The following is a 15427-nucleotide window of genomic DNA, read 5'->3' on the forward strand; positions in this document are numbered from 1 at the left end:
GTGACTCACGCGGCCCCACCTAACGCGGCAACAGGGACGGTCCCGGTGGACTCGGTCGGTTTTTACCAGTGTGGGAAGTTTGCTGTCTAGCCATTAGCTGTTGTCAAGAACGCGGCCATTTTCATAAAGGACTGCGTGGGACACAAACACGTCGCCCCTGCTTCCGCCCTATTCCGGAAGGAGGCGGCTAACGCCACCGCCTGGCGTCGCGGGGTGGTGACACTCACCGGAGTAAGCGCGGGGACACACACAGGAGTACCTTCCCACCTCGTTGACGCACGTGGCCTGGTTCCGGCAGGGCCGGGACACACACTCGTCCACCTCCCGGTCGCACAGCCTGCCCTGGTACCCGGGGACGCAGAAGCAGGAGAAGCCACCGACGCCGCCCTGGCACACGGCCCCGTGGCGGCAGGGGCTGGACGCACACGCGCCGGGGCCCAGCTCGCAGGACGCCCCGGCGAACCCGGGGGGACACGCGCACCGGAAGCCGCCTTCCCCTGGGGAGCCCACGCAGGTGGCCGTGCCCTGACACGGGCTGGAGAGACAAGGGTCCTTCACGGTGTCACAGGCCTCGTCCCGGTTGCTGGCTGGGTCCGAACAACGGCAGTTACGGTCTTCTGGAAAACTCCTGCATGTAGAACTGTTCTGGCAAGAATTCGAGAGGCACCTGGTGTCGTTTTTGTGGCAAAAGGAATCTACAAAAAAGTAAAAAAATAGCAAGATTAAACTTACAAATGGTTGAGGAAAATGTCAAAGAACTTCTTTCCTTCTGACCCTTGCACCACCTCCAACAAACTCACTATGAAATACGCAGTTGGTGGCATTCTAGTGACGCGTTTGGGTTTCCGATTTGTCAAAACTTCTCATCTGCTTGTTAGGAAGAAGCAAACCGGTTTGAGATTCCTTCTTCTCCGCCATGATCCCCTTCTCGGGGTAAGTGGAGGGAGGAATGGGGTGAACTGAAGCAGCTGTTAAACTTTCCCACATACACAGAATTTTGAAATTCATATTCTCTCATGGAAGATTTTGGGGAATACTGAGTGATGAATTATAAAACTATTTCTGAATAAATAAAGTATTTATACCAAATAGACATTAGTGAATAATTCTTGAAAATCTAAACTTTAACATCTGGTCTTTCTCTAAATAAAAGATGAACATTATTTTTCACTTGAGAGTATTTAGAATATAGATACTGCCTGGTATGCAAATTTCTTTTTTTTTTTTTTATATTATTTATTTCAGCTTATGATGGGGGTACAAAAGTTCAGGTTACATGGGCAATATATATAACCTGGTGGAAGTATTTTTAAACCAATGCAGATGTATTTATAATCCGCTCACACACCCTGCGCGCCCCACTCTGTCTCTGTGCACACTCGGAATGGTTTTTAGTGCTGGTTCCGGACAAGGTCTCTCAACCACACCCGCTCACTGTGTCTCCTCCAGGGTGACTTGTGTCACCGGCAGCATTTGCTGCAGTCTGTGGGCACCCACAGGTGAGATGCCGATAGCCCCTCGTGGGACTGCAGCCCGTGACGTGGGCATTGGTAACCGATGCTACTGCAGAGATGACCACACTAAACTGCCAGACAATTACATGTCAAAATGAAAATTCTATTTTTCAATCACATAAATGAACTGCAGTTTACTGCACTATTAAAACTAACTAATTTAATAACCAGAAATAAAAACACACTGTGGTCAGACCAATGATGGGAATGTCATGAGGTTAGGATTACGGTTATTCCAATTTTTGTAGCCATGCTTGAAAAAAATGTGATATACGGTTACACCTGCACATTGTGTGCACCTTCAGCGAACAATAATTTCCATAGTGATGACACCTTCAGAATAAGACTTAGACACACACATAAAAAAAAAAAAAAAAACCTTACAGGAGTAGTTAAAATTATAATTGGAATTTAGTTTCTAGATTAATGACCATACAGAGTTTTTTTTTTTCCCAGCGTTCACAGGAGACTTATATACAGAGTAGGGAATTTTACTGGATGTGGAGGGTAATTGATATTTTCAGACCAATTTATTTAGGCTGCAAAATTGTTTCTTTGCAGTAAAGTTTGCCATCTACTGGCTATCACGAGAAGTTCTATAATAGCAGGTTTCAGACTTTTTCTTTTTGTTCTCTTTTTCCTTCTTTCTAAGAGCAGCAGAACTCCTTTGAGAAAAATGTCATGCGTAATCCAATGAACAAGATCGGAAAGTGGTTCTGCTCAGTTGGAGCAGGGCAGCGGCCCTGGCAGCCCCGCCCAGCAGACTCCTGCCCTCCCCGGGGAGCCCCAAGGCGCCCTGGGTTTGAGACCGGCAAGCGGAAAACCTTTGCACAGGAGAAAATAAAATATGTTATAGAGTTACTGTAACTATTTCTGTATTTGCCACTGGTGTTTCTAGTGTTAAAATGAAATACTTTTGTTTGCTGACAAGTAAAGACTAATTTGACCAGTTTAAAGAAGATGAAAACCCAAATAACGCTAAATGTATTGTGTATGTGTGTGGGTATGAGTGTGTTTTCTAATAATTGAATTTACTTGCAAAACAGCCATATTGGTAATTTGACTTAATTATAAGGTGGAGTATATTTATTCAAAGCAATGAAATAGTACAAAGTGCTTTCAGAGAAGAGCATTTTCACTTCTTGGATTATTAATATTATAAATAGTACTGATTCCTTTGTCCTGGATGGTTTTCATGCACTTATCTATGAAACAGGTAATTCTCTGACTTAAAATCATCAATCAAGAATCTGAAAATTTTATCCAGTGTTTTTTTATTATCAATATTTTTGTCAACTTTTACATTTAGCAATCACAGGAGATTTGCCAGAAAGAGGACTGTGCTGTGGGCATGGCCGGGACTCGTGCCGAGCCTGGCGCTGCCGCTCAGAGCTGTTTCCTCATCTGCAGAAAGACAACAGTGGAGCCCACTTCTTAGTGAGGATTAAGCCACTAAATTTAAGTGCTTTGCAGCCACATAGTAACTGCTCAATAAACACTAGCTTTCACGGTTATAAGATGTTTAGAGGTAGTTTGGGGTTCCTAAGAGAAAATTTACTAGACTAGTAAGAAAAATAATAAAAACAATAACAGCCAAAAAAGACACAATGCACTAATCATTTTCACTGAAGGGGTTTTACTTTAGGAAACAATGCAACACACCAAGTACACCCTTACGCAGAGGGCCTGTCAGGGCTCTAATTCAATACGGCAGATACACCCTTCCCGTAAAGCACCTGGGCTTTGTCAGGATCAAAAAAAAAAAAATAGCCATGGAATATAGCTAGAAAAGATTTGTTCTCCAGTGTTTGCTTTTTGCAAGAAAATCTTTAACATCTAAGTATACATTTGAGTGCCATGTAAATGATTGGCTCAGAGAAATCCTAGCTGATGAAATGAGAGCTGTGGTGAGGATGTAGCTGTTCAGGAGATCTGCTATATTGTCTTCAGTTCCTACTTATCGATAACAAATGCCCAATAAATATTTCTTTAGTATTAATTGTCAAAGCCACGGTTCCTACCTTAATGATGTTTCATGTATAAACTATACATATGTATATGTATATGTACAATTATTGATCCTTGGTCTTTTTAAAAATTGCTTTTTATTTAAATATTCTCATAATCATTATGTTCAGTCTTTAAAATTTTTTTATTCCTTTTTTCTTTTTTTAAAAATTCTTTTCAGTCTTTTCTTAGGATTTACTAACTTAATTCTCCCCATAACTCTCTAACTATATCTGTCTCTCGGTCTCATTTTAATCGATATTAACTTTAAGCATCAAATTTATCCTCTGCAACACAACTTTCTTACTCCAGTTGAGAAGATTGTGGCCAAAGTTCACTGGTGTCACCTGTACCTCGATATGCTTCAGCAGAAGGAAAGGAAGGACGGGTGGATAGAACCGCCATCGTTGCTCATATTTGGGTGAAAATATCAATCTTTAATATACCTCATATTTAGCTAGATCAAACACTCCCTAATGTACTCCCACTAGTACATATGAAGTTATCTGGGCTCGTTGCTCTGGGGCTCATATTTTTCTGGGGCTGCCCCCAAAGTACTGGGAGATGGGCAGGGACTTGGGGACGTCGCTGCTGGGGGGGGGGTTTGCGGGGGGGGGGGAGGGGAAATATGCCAGTTGTGGTGTGGAGTAATTTGTTTTTTCAGCGTGTGTGGTCACCTTTATTTGAAAAATGGAATAATTTTTTAAACATGCAAAGGAACAGCTCTCTCTCTGTTTTAATTCTATCTTTAATATATAGTCGACCTAATTTTACCTAAATAAAAATGAGAGAGGAATAGAGGAACTGAGAACATAAAATTGGATATTCCCGATGACATCTAATGAATGGTTTCTTATATTCTTTTATATAAAAAATCTTTTCATAAAGATGATTTAATAAATATTTGCTGATGAAATGCAGTTAGAATGAAATAGAAAATATAAGCAATGCTACTGGAAATAGAAATGTCAAAATTTCCTGGTCTAAGAGTTTCAGTTGATGAGAATACAGTGGTTTGCTGAGTTCTCTTCAGCATGACTTTCTGCAGAGAATGAAATTTAATTCCGGGGCTGGGGATCGAGGACGGTGGGGCCGGGGGACACGTCTTTACTCAGGACACAGACGAAATGACTCGCACGTGGCAGGCAGTCGATAGAAATTTGCTGAATAATGAACGAATGAGCAGGAAAACCTGAATTCTCATTTGAGCCTTGCTGTGAAATTCTTACTGTGCCCTTTTTTGATAAAATCAAGAACAAATCATCGGTTAAGTCGCTTACTTTGATGTGCAGAGTGGTAGAATCCACGTGGAGTTAGGATAAGATGCAGACAGGTTCTTCGAGACCAGTCCTTTCCTTTGCATTCCTGTGGCCTCTAAAAACCAGGCATTTATAGTCGTATGTGTAGTTATTTTCTATAAAAATGGTCTTAAATACTAAATGGAGGCCAATTTAATATAATGGAAAGAATACCGTTTTATGGTCAGAGATTTGAATGTTGGTTCTGCTATTCACCATCTCTGTGACTTTAGGAAGATCACTTGTCCCTGAGCCTCAGTTTCCCGATTTCTGAAGCAGGTGACAGGCAGCCATAGAGGGTAGGAGCACGGCCTTTGGAGCCTGGGTGTAAATTCTGGCTCTGCCACCGACTAACTCCGTGAGTTTTATCAAGATCGACACCTCTGTGCTCAGTTTCCACTTCTGTAAAAATGACACCTACCCTGAAGAGCCGTTGTGAAGTTAGATTAACGAACACGAAATGCCTGGCAGGACGGGCATGGAGGGAGCATCACCAGCCGTCGTCGTTGGTGATGCCGTTACAACTACCATCAGGAGTCAAAGAGATAATATGCATAAATTCCCTTGTAAAAACCAGGGATAAAGTAGTTTTAAGATCAATATTATCTGCCTTTTCTTTCAGTGCAAGGTCCACAGCACATATATCTTGTCACCCTTCCGTTGCCTGGCAAAGTGTCATGTACACAGTTGGTGCTTGGTAAATGCATGTTTAATACATGAATAAACTACGGAGACTATATGATATTGGAAAGAGAATTTTGAGTTTTGGGGGTTGTGAAGAGCTATTAATACTAGTTTACCATCCGCACACACTCTCTGAGAGTCACACCTAACAATCCAGGTGCGCGCCCAACGTCGCCAGCTTAGTATAACCATAGCTAACTCACATGCAAACTCTCTGAAACACGATTTTTTTGCTCCAGTTGAGAAGATTGTTTGTGGCCAAAGATTCTCAGTGTCACCTGTAACTCAAGATCCCTATTCAACTGCTATCTCCTCTTTAGCGAGTCCACGGCCTCACCGAGAAACTTCTCTGTGAACGTATTTTAAATCCCCTGCACGTGACGGGCATTTTGCTGGGTGGTTTGTGCACAATTTCTGGGCATCACCATCATCACGGATGAAGTCAGGAGCCTGCTGAAACAAAGACCCCTTTTTCTCTCAGAGCTGCTCCATGAGAATAAAGCCTCTGGTCCCTCACAAACCTGTGCACTAGGCTCGGGACCGGGTCTCCGTCGCTAGGGTTAGGGGGACGGGCCAAGAGCCTTCGCCCTGGCTGCACTCACCCACCCTTAGCTCGTACAAGATGCCCTGCCCTTTGTCAGCCTTAGAACACGACTGAATGATGGACATTGTGAAGGTCATTTTTACCAAATGTCAATCACCGAAAATTTTAATGAGGGTCTAATTATGTTCCTTTGACATGAAATTCATTTAAAGCTAATCAGGCCTGCATTCACTGACCTTATTAGAATCCATGTATAGTTTAATAATGACAGGCTTCTAAATGACCCTTGTACTTATGGAATAGACTCACATGTTATTAGCTCCTTTGCCACTAGGAAATCGAAATTCTCACAATAAAGTTAAAATGTTCTGAACAAAAAGAAAAACAAAAGTTTTTTACCACTCCCTAAAGCCGTGCTTTTTAAAACTGGTCAATGATCAACAGATACAATTTCAACATCAATTATAAAACAGTGGTACCAAAAATTTCAGCTACACAGTAATTTTGTTCTAAAAAGAGATTTGACAGTTTTAATATTTTCAATTAGATTCTTACCAGTGGGCTAAGTATTCTATACACAATTAAGGTTAAAGAAAAATATAAGCAACATAGGTAGAATAAATGAAAACAGCCTTTCAAATTCCAGCCCATTCCATTGTACATCAAATAGCATGGGCGATCGATATAAGAATGAAAAAAATTAGAAGAATCTAATGCTTCAATTTTATTATTGGGATTATAAAAGTGTCTCCGATATACTGGTACCTTGCATAACCCTGTTTCATTTAATCCCTATAGAAAAATTACGGGTTGGAGGCATTGTATCCTTTTTATAAATATGAAATTGAGGTTCAGGAAGGTGAAATAACTTTCCCAAGGTGATGCAGCCAATATGTGGTAGATCAGGATGTCAAGAAGACCTCAAAACATGTATTTGGAAAAACCCGAAGGAATCGTGCAAAGAAACACCTAGAAGATTATCTAGATCAGCATTTCCCAAACCACCACTGAGGATCTGGTGAAGCTGCAGATTCAGGAGGGGCGGGGCCTGCGACCTGGCGTTTGTGATAAGCTCCCGGGTGATGCTGATGGGTTTCCCACGGACCACGCTCAGACAGCAATGTCTACACCAGCGCTGTCTAGCAGGAGTATCACGCGAGCTGCATCCGTAAGGCTAAGTTTCCAGTAATCATATTAAAAAGAAAAAACAAATAGGCAAAATTAGTGTTAACATATTTTAATAGCCAAATATATATAAAACATTATCATTTCAAGATATCAGTATAAAGAATTATTAATGAAATATTGACACTTTTTTCATTTTAAGCCCTGGAAATCCGGGGTGCATTTTAGACTCTGAGCACGCTCATTCCATCTAGTCCCATTTCCAGTGCTCAAAAGCCGCGTGTGACCAGTGGCTGCTACATTGAACAGTGTTGCTCTTGACAGTTCCTCATATTTTTGGTCTAGAAAAATGATGTGTGGTAGGACATTAGTCCCCTAGAATTTAAATTATCTTCTTTTATGACATTCGTATAGTAGTAGCCATGAATAAAGATGTCTAAAGTACTTTCTGTGAGTTTAACTATGATGCAGATTCAAACTGTGCACATCCTTAGGAGCCCAATGCAAGGTGTACTTTCTCCACGAATCTTTCTCGTATTTTGCATACTTGACTCCAGGCCTGAGCAAAAACAGAATTTATTGTTGAGACACAATGTAACCCTTATCTATATATTTCCTAAATTGTTCTTTATTTCATAAAGACTTGTCCTTACAATAAGCAAATAAGCCCTGTAAGCTCAGGAACTATAACATATGCTTCTTCAGGATGCCTGTGTATGTGGGATCTGTGTATTCCGGTGCTGATCACTTGCTTTGCTGATGGGAAGTTTGTTTTGCTCACTCTGAGGTTCACTCCACATAAGCAGAGAGAATTATTTGTTTCTGTCTGTCAGATCACTCTCAGTTGTGAACCAAATGTGGGGAAAAATCAGGTTACTGTGGTTACTGGATCCCTTGGAAGCCGTCAGGAACATATTTCATTTTCTTTTTCTTCAGCTAAGTCTCAAGGCGCTGAGCACAACAGCCACGATGCCACTGTGCCTGGATGAGATTTCGAAGCACTTATGAGCGGCTCCCTGCCCGGTGTGCTGGCGTGTGCTGGCGTGTGCTGGCGTGTGCCATCCTGACCAGGCCCCCGGTGCACACGGACAGGCCCCGGCGTGTCCGCACAGCCCGGCCCACGTGGAGAGTGGACGGGTCTCGATCTCCCAGGGACAAGCTCTGCCCCGAAGGCCACGGCAAGTGCACATGTGATGAATTCTGAGGCTTCGCAGCTGAGCACGAAATACCAGGGAAATGGCAGTATTGCAGCTCTGTCTGAAATCACAGAGACACGTGGTGCTGACGTCCTTCTGCGGGTTGAAAGGCAACAGCTCTTACTTTGAACCGGCAGCTTAACTGAGCAGAAAAGAACAGAAGTCCCAAGACGGCTCCAGTGTAGAAAATGCACGCGACACCGTACCTTAGGTGAAATCACCCTTTCAGGGGGGCCGTGGCTGTGCCTTTGTGCTAAGAACACTTTGGGGGTCAGTAGGGAAAGAAGAAGGAAGTCAAGCGAATAGTTCATCAATTTAAAATCAATAAATTTAATAAATTCATTTTTTGTTTAATAACATAAAGTGCTTTACTTGATATGATAGCTTTTTTAAAACTAAAGCCCATATTTTCGGCATCACTGTACATACTTCAGTATACATCATAGAGTGGATAATCAATAGTTCACTACTGAACTGAACCAAGTAAGTTAGTCCCCAACTCCCTAAATTTAACTATTTGACTAAATTTAAACCTTCCATCTTTCTTTTTCTTGAAAAATTATATCCGGACTCCCGCAATCTGCTCTTGTGCCTGCCATGTGCCTGCCGTGGATTCTCCCTGATCTTCCACTACAAGGGCTCTTGGATAACACCTATCTGTGAGACGGGGTTTTGTATGTCACTTTTTACTACACTAAAACTTAATAAATTCAGGAAAATTTTACTGAAATTTTTCTTATAATACTGAATGAATTAGAAATCCAGTGGGGACCGTGCCTAAGTTAGAGCACATCGAACAGCACAACAAAGGATGGGTACTGGGCTCCGTCTGTCAGAGGAGAAACAGCATCACCTTACTGGTAGCCCAACAAGCGCAGTGACAGTGGTGTGAAATTTCACCAACGCCAGAGCCCGTGGGTGACCTGTGACAAAGTTAACAGACTTATAATAAGGACGATTTGTGGTTTTCCACCATTGTGCTGAACACTCTGAGATCTACAGCTGTGAGATTATTTTGGTCTCATGTGCAGAAATAGAGGGATCCTATCAATTATTTCCAGAAGTGAAGGAGCCTGAGATCCTATCAGCTAAAGCCAGGCTTTATAGGATAATTCACCATTTAATCTTTCCCAAAATAAAAGCAATATTTAAAGACCTTCTTCAAATAAACCAAGTAGTATTTATCCTCCAGGAAGATGCTAATCCTGTGGTACAAAGGGGTTAAGAGACCTCAGAGAATTCACGTACCGCGGGTCCATTGCCCAAGCACCCTATCAGTTGTTATAGAAACCACTTGCAGCTGAAAATCTCCATCATGATTATCGCTATGGTAACCACCAAAAGCCAAGAAGCTGGTGTTTCATACATTTGCCAGCGTCCCCGGCTCCCCAAGATAGTTTTTCTTCTAAATTCTCTTGTGTCACTGGAGATGCAGAGGGAAAAAGAGTAAATTTGATGGGGAAGAAGAAAAGAAAAAGAGAGAAATGAGGACACCGTATAAGCAATACACTGATCATAAGTATTGTGTGTACACTTTACAGAGAAAAGAAATTAGACAAACCAGCGTTTAAACTGGTGACCAAATCTCTTTATTTCCATCTGTTCAAACTCAAAGTGAGCATTAAAAAATTAGATGTAAAAATATTCTCATATTTTTAAAGCCAACATTAGACATTTCAGAGAATTTCCCAATAATATACCTTTGTCTAATATTATATCTTCTGCCGTAAATCAAATTAAGTATTAAGTATATAAGGTGATTTTCTTACAATAGTTTATTTTAGGATATTATCAGGTTCTAATACAGTGACATGCTTAAAAAGTCAATTTTTGATAACTATAATTCAATTAATCTTTCCCCAAAGCATGCATTTCTTATATTTATTTAAATGTTTTTAAAATTTATAATTTAATTTATAATGTATAAATAATGATACATTTATGTGGGGTACCATATGATGTTTTGGTACACATGTACATTGTCCAATGATCAAACCAGAGTAATTAGCATATCTATTGCCTTAAACATTTGTCATTTCCTTGTGATGGGAACATTCAAAAATCTCTCTTTTAGCTATTTTGAAATATACAATACATTGTTGTTAGATCTGGCCATTCTATTATGCAATAGAACACCAGGACCTATTCCTCCTGTGTAACTTTATACACACTGACCAATCTCTCCCTATGCCTTCCTTCTCCACCCTTTGTGTAACTGCTATTCCAATTCCTATTTCCATGACAATTTTTTTTTTTTTTTTTTTGAGATAGAGTCTCACTGTGTTGCCCAGGCTGGAGTGCAGTGATGTGACTGTAGCTCACTTCAGCCTCCAACTCCTGGGCTCAAGCGATCCTCCTGCCTCAGCCTCTGAGTAGCTGGGACTACAGGCATGCGCCACCATGCCCGGCTAATTTTTTCTATACATTTTTAGTTGTCCAGCTAATTCCTTTCTATTTTTTAGTAGAGACGGGGTCTCTCTCTTGCTCAGGCTGGTCTCCAACTCCTGGCCTCGAGTGATTCTCCCGTCTTGGCCTCCCAGAGTGCTAGGATTACAGGTATGAGCCACCGCGCCCGGCCTTGGGGTTTCTTAATAAATCAAAACCTGTAGCAATGATGCATTAACTAAGAAAAGTATGTTGCAAATCAAAGGCTAATATTCAAATACATGAAGTCAAGATAAACATTACACACTGCTATTGATCTCAGTTCACCTCTAAGATTATCCTTTTAGAATGTCTAGTGTAAGAAACAATTGTTATTTTCTAACCATTTGAAAAGGAATAGCTTAGATTATTCAAATAAGTGTTGGCCATTTTCAGGCTACCCAGAGTACAACCAAAACAAAAAACAAAAATTCATCTAATTGATCATTCAAATAAGAGCAAGGTACTTAGCACAAATTGAACAACTCAATTCATTACACCTGAAGGTTATTTTTAATTAAACACATTTCTTTACAAAAGTCTAAGCAAATACATGGAAGATTGATGCAAATGCTTCTTTGCTTCAGCTGGTTGTCTGTGTATTTATATTCATGAAGCGTAATTTCACTCTTAGACGGTCTATATGAATGAAAAAATTAAATGTTGTTTCTGATACTTTTCTCCACACATGTGGATTTTGTGAGTCTCAGCACTTTTACTTTCCATCTGTTTATTTTGGCTTTATGAAGGCGCAGCTTCAGAGTTGAGAGAAATAAATTCTCTTGAGAGTGTGTCTGTGGCCGAACTGTGTTGACATAGTATTTATAGACAACTCCAAGCTTTTTCCAAAGTGCTATAATAAAATAACCAATAGTGTATATGTGTAAAACAGTACTTAACACAAAGACACACGGGAAATGTTTAATGCCTTTCTGCGTGTGATCGGAAACGCGTTTGGCCATTTTGAGTGAGTCAGCCAGGTGTCAAATGCTGTTCTGTGATGACTCAAACCAACGTAAATGACGACAATCACCGTGACTGCAGATAGTGCGCACATCCTTCTCATCTAGTGTCACATGGCGTCTGTCTTACACTAAACGCATAATGTGACCAATTTGCTTTTTCCGTTTATTAAGCTCCTACTAAGTGCTAGTAATTTTCAGGGACAGCTGCCTTCCACCAGTTCCACTCTGGACAACCCAGGGTAGCTGGTACCCGACTTGCGCTCCTGACGTGAACAGCTAGAAAAGAGGGGGACACACAGGAGGGAACTACTTCCAGGCCTGGAACCTGTTAGCACAGAACTATGATTTTTGTTAGAAGCGACGCAGACATAAACACCCCTGTGGCCCCCTGGGATTTATGCTCAGAATGACGTCCACGCCGTGGGCAGAGAGTGGGCACCGAGGAGCAGCAGCGAAGCCTCCAAACGGGGGAGGGGACATCGGAGTCAGCAGAAGCAATGAGCGTGCACAGGTCAGGGTGCCCGAGAACAACGACGCATTCAGATGACGCCCAGAAGGCGCATCATTCATCAGGAGCCTCCAGGCGCCTCGGAGGGGCCTAGCAGATGTCATACGCTGAGAGACTGAGACTAACAAAAATACCAAAAGTCAGAGCGCTGGATTCCAGCTCAGCCGCAGTAGGGAGACTTCGCCAAACATCTCAAGCACCGAGAAATCTGAAATGCTTTGCTTTTGGGGTAAAGACCACAGTATAAGTTCAAAACCAAAATAAAACTACCTAGGCAAGGAATAAAACCAATATTTACAGGAAGAAAACATTTTAAACTGCCTGCCAGAACGACGAAGTTCCACATCCTTTAAAGGAAATAAAAAAAAACCCTATAACTATCATCTGAATATCCAGTATACAATAAAAATTACTGGACAAGTGAGAAGCAGGAAAATGTGACCTATAACCAAGAAAAAAAATAGTCAACAGAAATGGAAATTGCAATGACTTCAATGTCGAAATGACCTAATTTTGAAAATTAATATTTTCAGTGACTTAAAGAAAAGAATGAATATGAGTGAACAAATAAGAAATCTCTACAGAGAAATTAAAACTATAGGAAGAATCCAGTGGAAATTCTAGAACTGAAAAGTGTCATATCTGAAATGAAAAGGATTCTTTATAGGCTAAATAGTGCATTGGAACCAGAGGAGGAAGGATCCATGAACCTGAAGACAATGAACAAAAATCACATAATCTGAAGAATGGAGAGGAAAAATATTTCAAAAAATGAAGAGAGCTGTAATGAACTGTGAGATAATTCCACACAGTCTCCCATGTGTGTAACTGGAATCCCAGAGGGAGAGGAGAAAAAGAATAAGAAAGAAAAATGTTTCAATTAGTAATGGCCAAAGACTTCCCAAATTTGGTGGAAATCATCAGCTTAGAAATCCAAGAACCTTAGCAAACCCTAATAAAGGTTAGTACAAGGAAAATCATACCTAAGTACATTATAATAAAACTGCTTAGGACAGGCATGGTGGTCCATGCTTGTAACCCCAGTACTTTGGGAGACCAAGGCAGGAGGATTGCTTGAGACTAGGAGTTCAAGACCAACCTGGACAACACAGCAAGACCCTCCCTCCCCCCCCCCCCCCCCCGCAAAAAATTAGCTGGGCATGGTGGCACGTGCCTGTAATCCTGGTTCCTCAGGAGGCTGAGGCAGGAGGATTGCTTGAGCCCAGGAGTTCAAGGTCACAGTGAACTATGATAGCACCACTGCACTCCAGCCTGGGCTGGAGTCTCTAAAACAAAACAAACAAGCAAACAAATGAAAAAAAAAAAAAAAAAAAAAAAACCTTCATAGAACCAAATATAAAGTGAAAACTCTTATGAGCTTCCTAAAGCTTGGGGGGAGGAGAGGAACCACATCACAGACAGATACACAGATTGATGAGTAATTTCTCATTTGAGATACAGAGGTCATAGACAATGGTATGGTATCTTTGAAATGCCTGAAGGAAAAAAAAAACCCTGGCAAACTACAAATCTTCACCAGTGAAAATATCCTTTAAAAATAAGACTGAAATAAAAACATATTCAGATAAATCAAAGCTGAAAGAATTAGTTGTCACCAGCTGTTTCTTCAGACTGAAGGGAAATGACAGAAGAGAACATGCATCTATACGAAAGAACGAAGGGTACTGGGATTAGCATACACTTAAGTAAATACAAAAGGTTTCATATGCTTTTTACTTAATTTCTTTGAAACAAAACTTACTGCTGAAACCAAAATTAATCACTTATTGTGGACTTATACATAAATGTAAAATATACGTCAAAAATAGCACAAAGGACAGGAAAGGTAAATAGAATTTGACTGTTGCACAATTTCGACATTTTATGTGAATTGTAACAATATTAACTCAAAGTTATAAGTTAAAAATATGTCTTCGTATCTCTGAAGCAGCAGTTCTCAACGTGCAAAACATGGACATCTCGAGTCTGGAGAACTTTTTTAAGGAGGCTTGTGAAGCTAAAGCTATTTTCATAACTAAGATATTATTATTCTTTTGCCGTGCATTTTTATTTGCACTGAAAATTCAGAGACAAACTAATCAGAAAACAAGGATTATCAGTGAGATGTAGAGACTGCCTAGACGGTAGCATGTGGGAAATTTTTGGAGCAATGGAAATATTCTACTATCTTCACTGTGCTCTTCCTTGTAATATGGGCATATATTTGTAAAAATTCATTAAATTATACACTTATATATGTGTATTCACTGTTAATGAATTTACCTCATCAAAATGATATGAAAAATTCAGTATTTCTCAATGTAGACCACAGAATATGAGTCATACTAAAAAGTACTCTTAATTTACATTTTTCCTGTGTGATACTCAATATCAAGTTGAAATAAAATATTTTAATACTTAATACCTTGGTTGGCAAGGAGTTTTTAGAGTTTATAAAATAAGTGGTATCATTATCAATGGGCATTTTCTGAAAATTGTGCTTAAAGTCAAATTATATCTCTACTACAAAGCCTTTTCCATTTGATATTGATTCTTTTACTTTTTGTATAGACATTTTTACAGCATTTTAAAATGAAAGTGAATATAAATCTTAGAGCTTTATTTTTTAATTTTTTATTTTGTTATATAATATTTGATCTATGAAACGATATAGGTACGGAATAGGTAAATTACGATGCTCAAGAAAAAAAAGAATGATGTCCCTATGCCCAATGTAAAAAACAAAACACAACCAATTTTAGAAATAAAACATTATTTTTCCAGGAATCTAGTGTAGTTTGATTTCATTTATTCATACTCTCTACCAGAGGCAGAATGATGGTCCGAGAAACTAACACTTGCAGGAAAGTTTTCTCTGTTTACTCTGAGTCAGGATTGTGCTGAGCGCCCGGGAACACAAAAAATAAATGAGAGGAGGCCTCGAGCTTTGAAAGCTTTTCCTTACGTGGGAGAGAGAAAGAGATTCAAATAAAGAAGTAAAGTGAGAAGTCACAGAGATAGTCACACAATGCTAGAGAGCCCAAGGGCAAGAGAAATTAAGTTCTGGGACAACTAAGGGAATTTATTTAAATTCTTTTTGAAGATTTAATTGAGAAGAAGGAACAGGCAATTTCCTGCAACCATGAAGGAAATATTCTTTAA

At 40.1% G+C, this 15427-nt stretch overlaps 1 protein-coding gene across 1 annotated transcript in view; it reads right to left on the reverse strand.

Annotated features, from left to right (window-relative positions):
• Window positions 1-7504, reverse strand: part of CRB1 (crumbs cell polarity complex component 1) — a 108942-nt gene extending 101438 nt beyond the window's left edge. The window contains exons 1-2 of the mRNA XM_069459322.1: window positions 7495-7504; window positions 228-695 (exon numbers count right to left, since the gene is read on the reverse strand). Of these exons, the coding sequence (XP_069315423.1) occupies window positions 228-695; window positions 7495-7504 (478 nt within the window). The remainder of the gene's footprint in view (window positions 1-227; window positions 696-7494) is intronic.
• Between the last annotated feature and the right edge of the window lie 7923 nt (window positions 7505-15427).

The sequence above is a fragment of the Eulemur rufifrons genome, chromosome 27 (assembly GCF_041146395.1).
Source record: "Eulemur rufifrons isolate Redbay chromosome 27, OSU_ERuf_1, whole genome shotgun sequence".
Taxonomy (NCBI): Eukaryota; Metazoa; Chordata; class Mammalia; order Primates; family Lemuridae; genus Eulemur; species Eulemur rufifrons.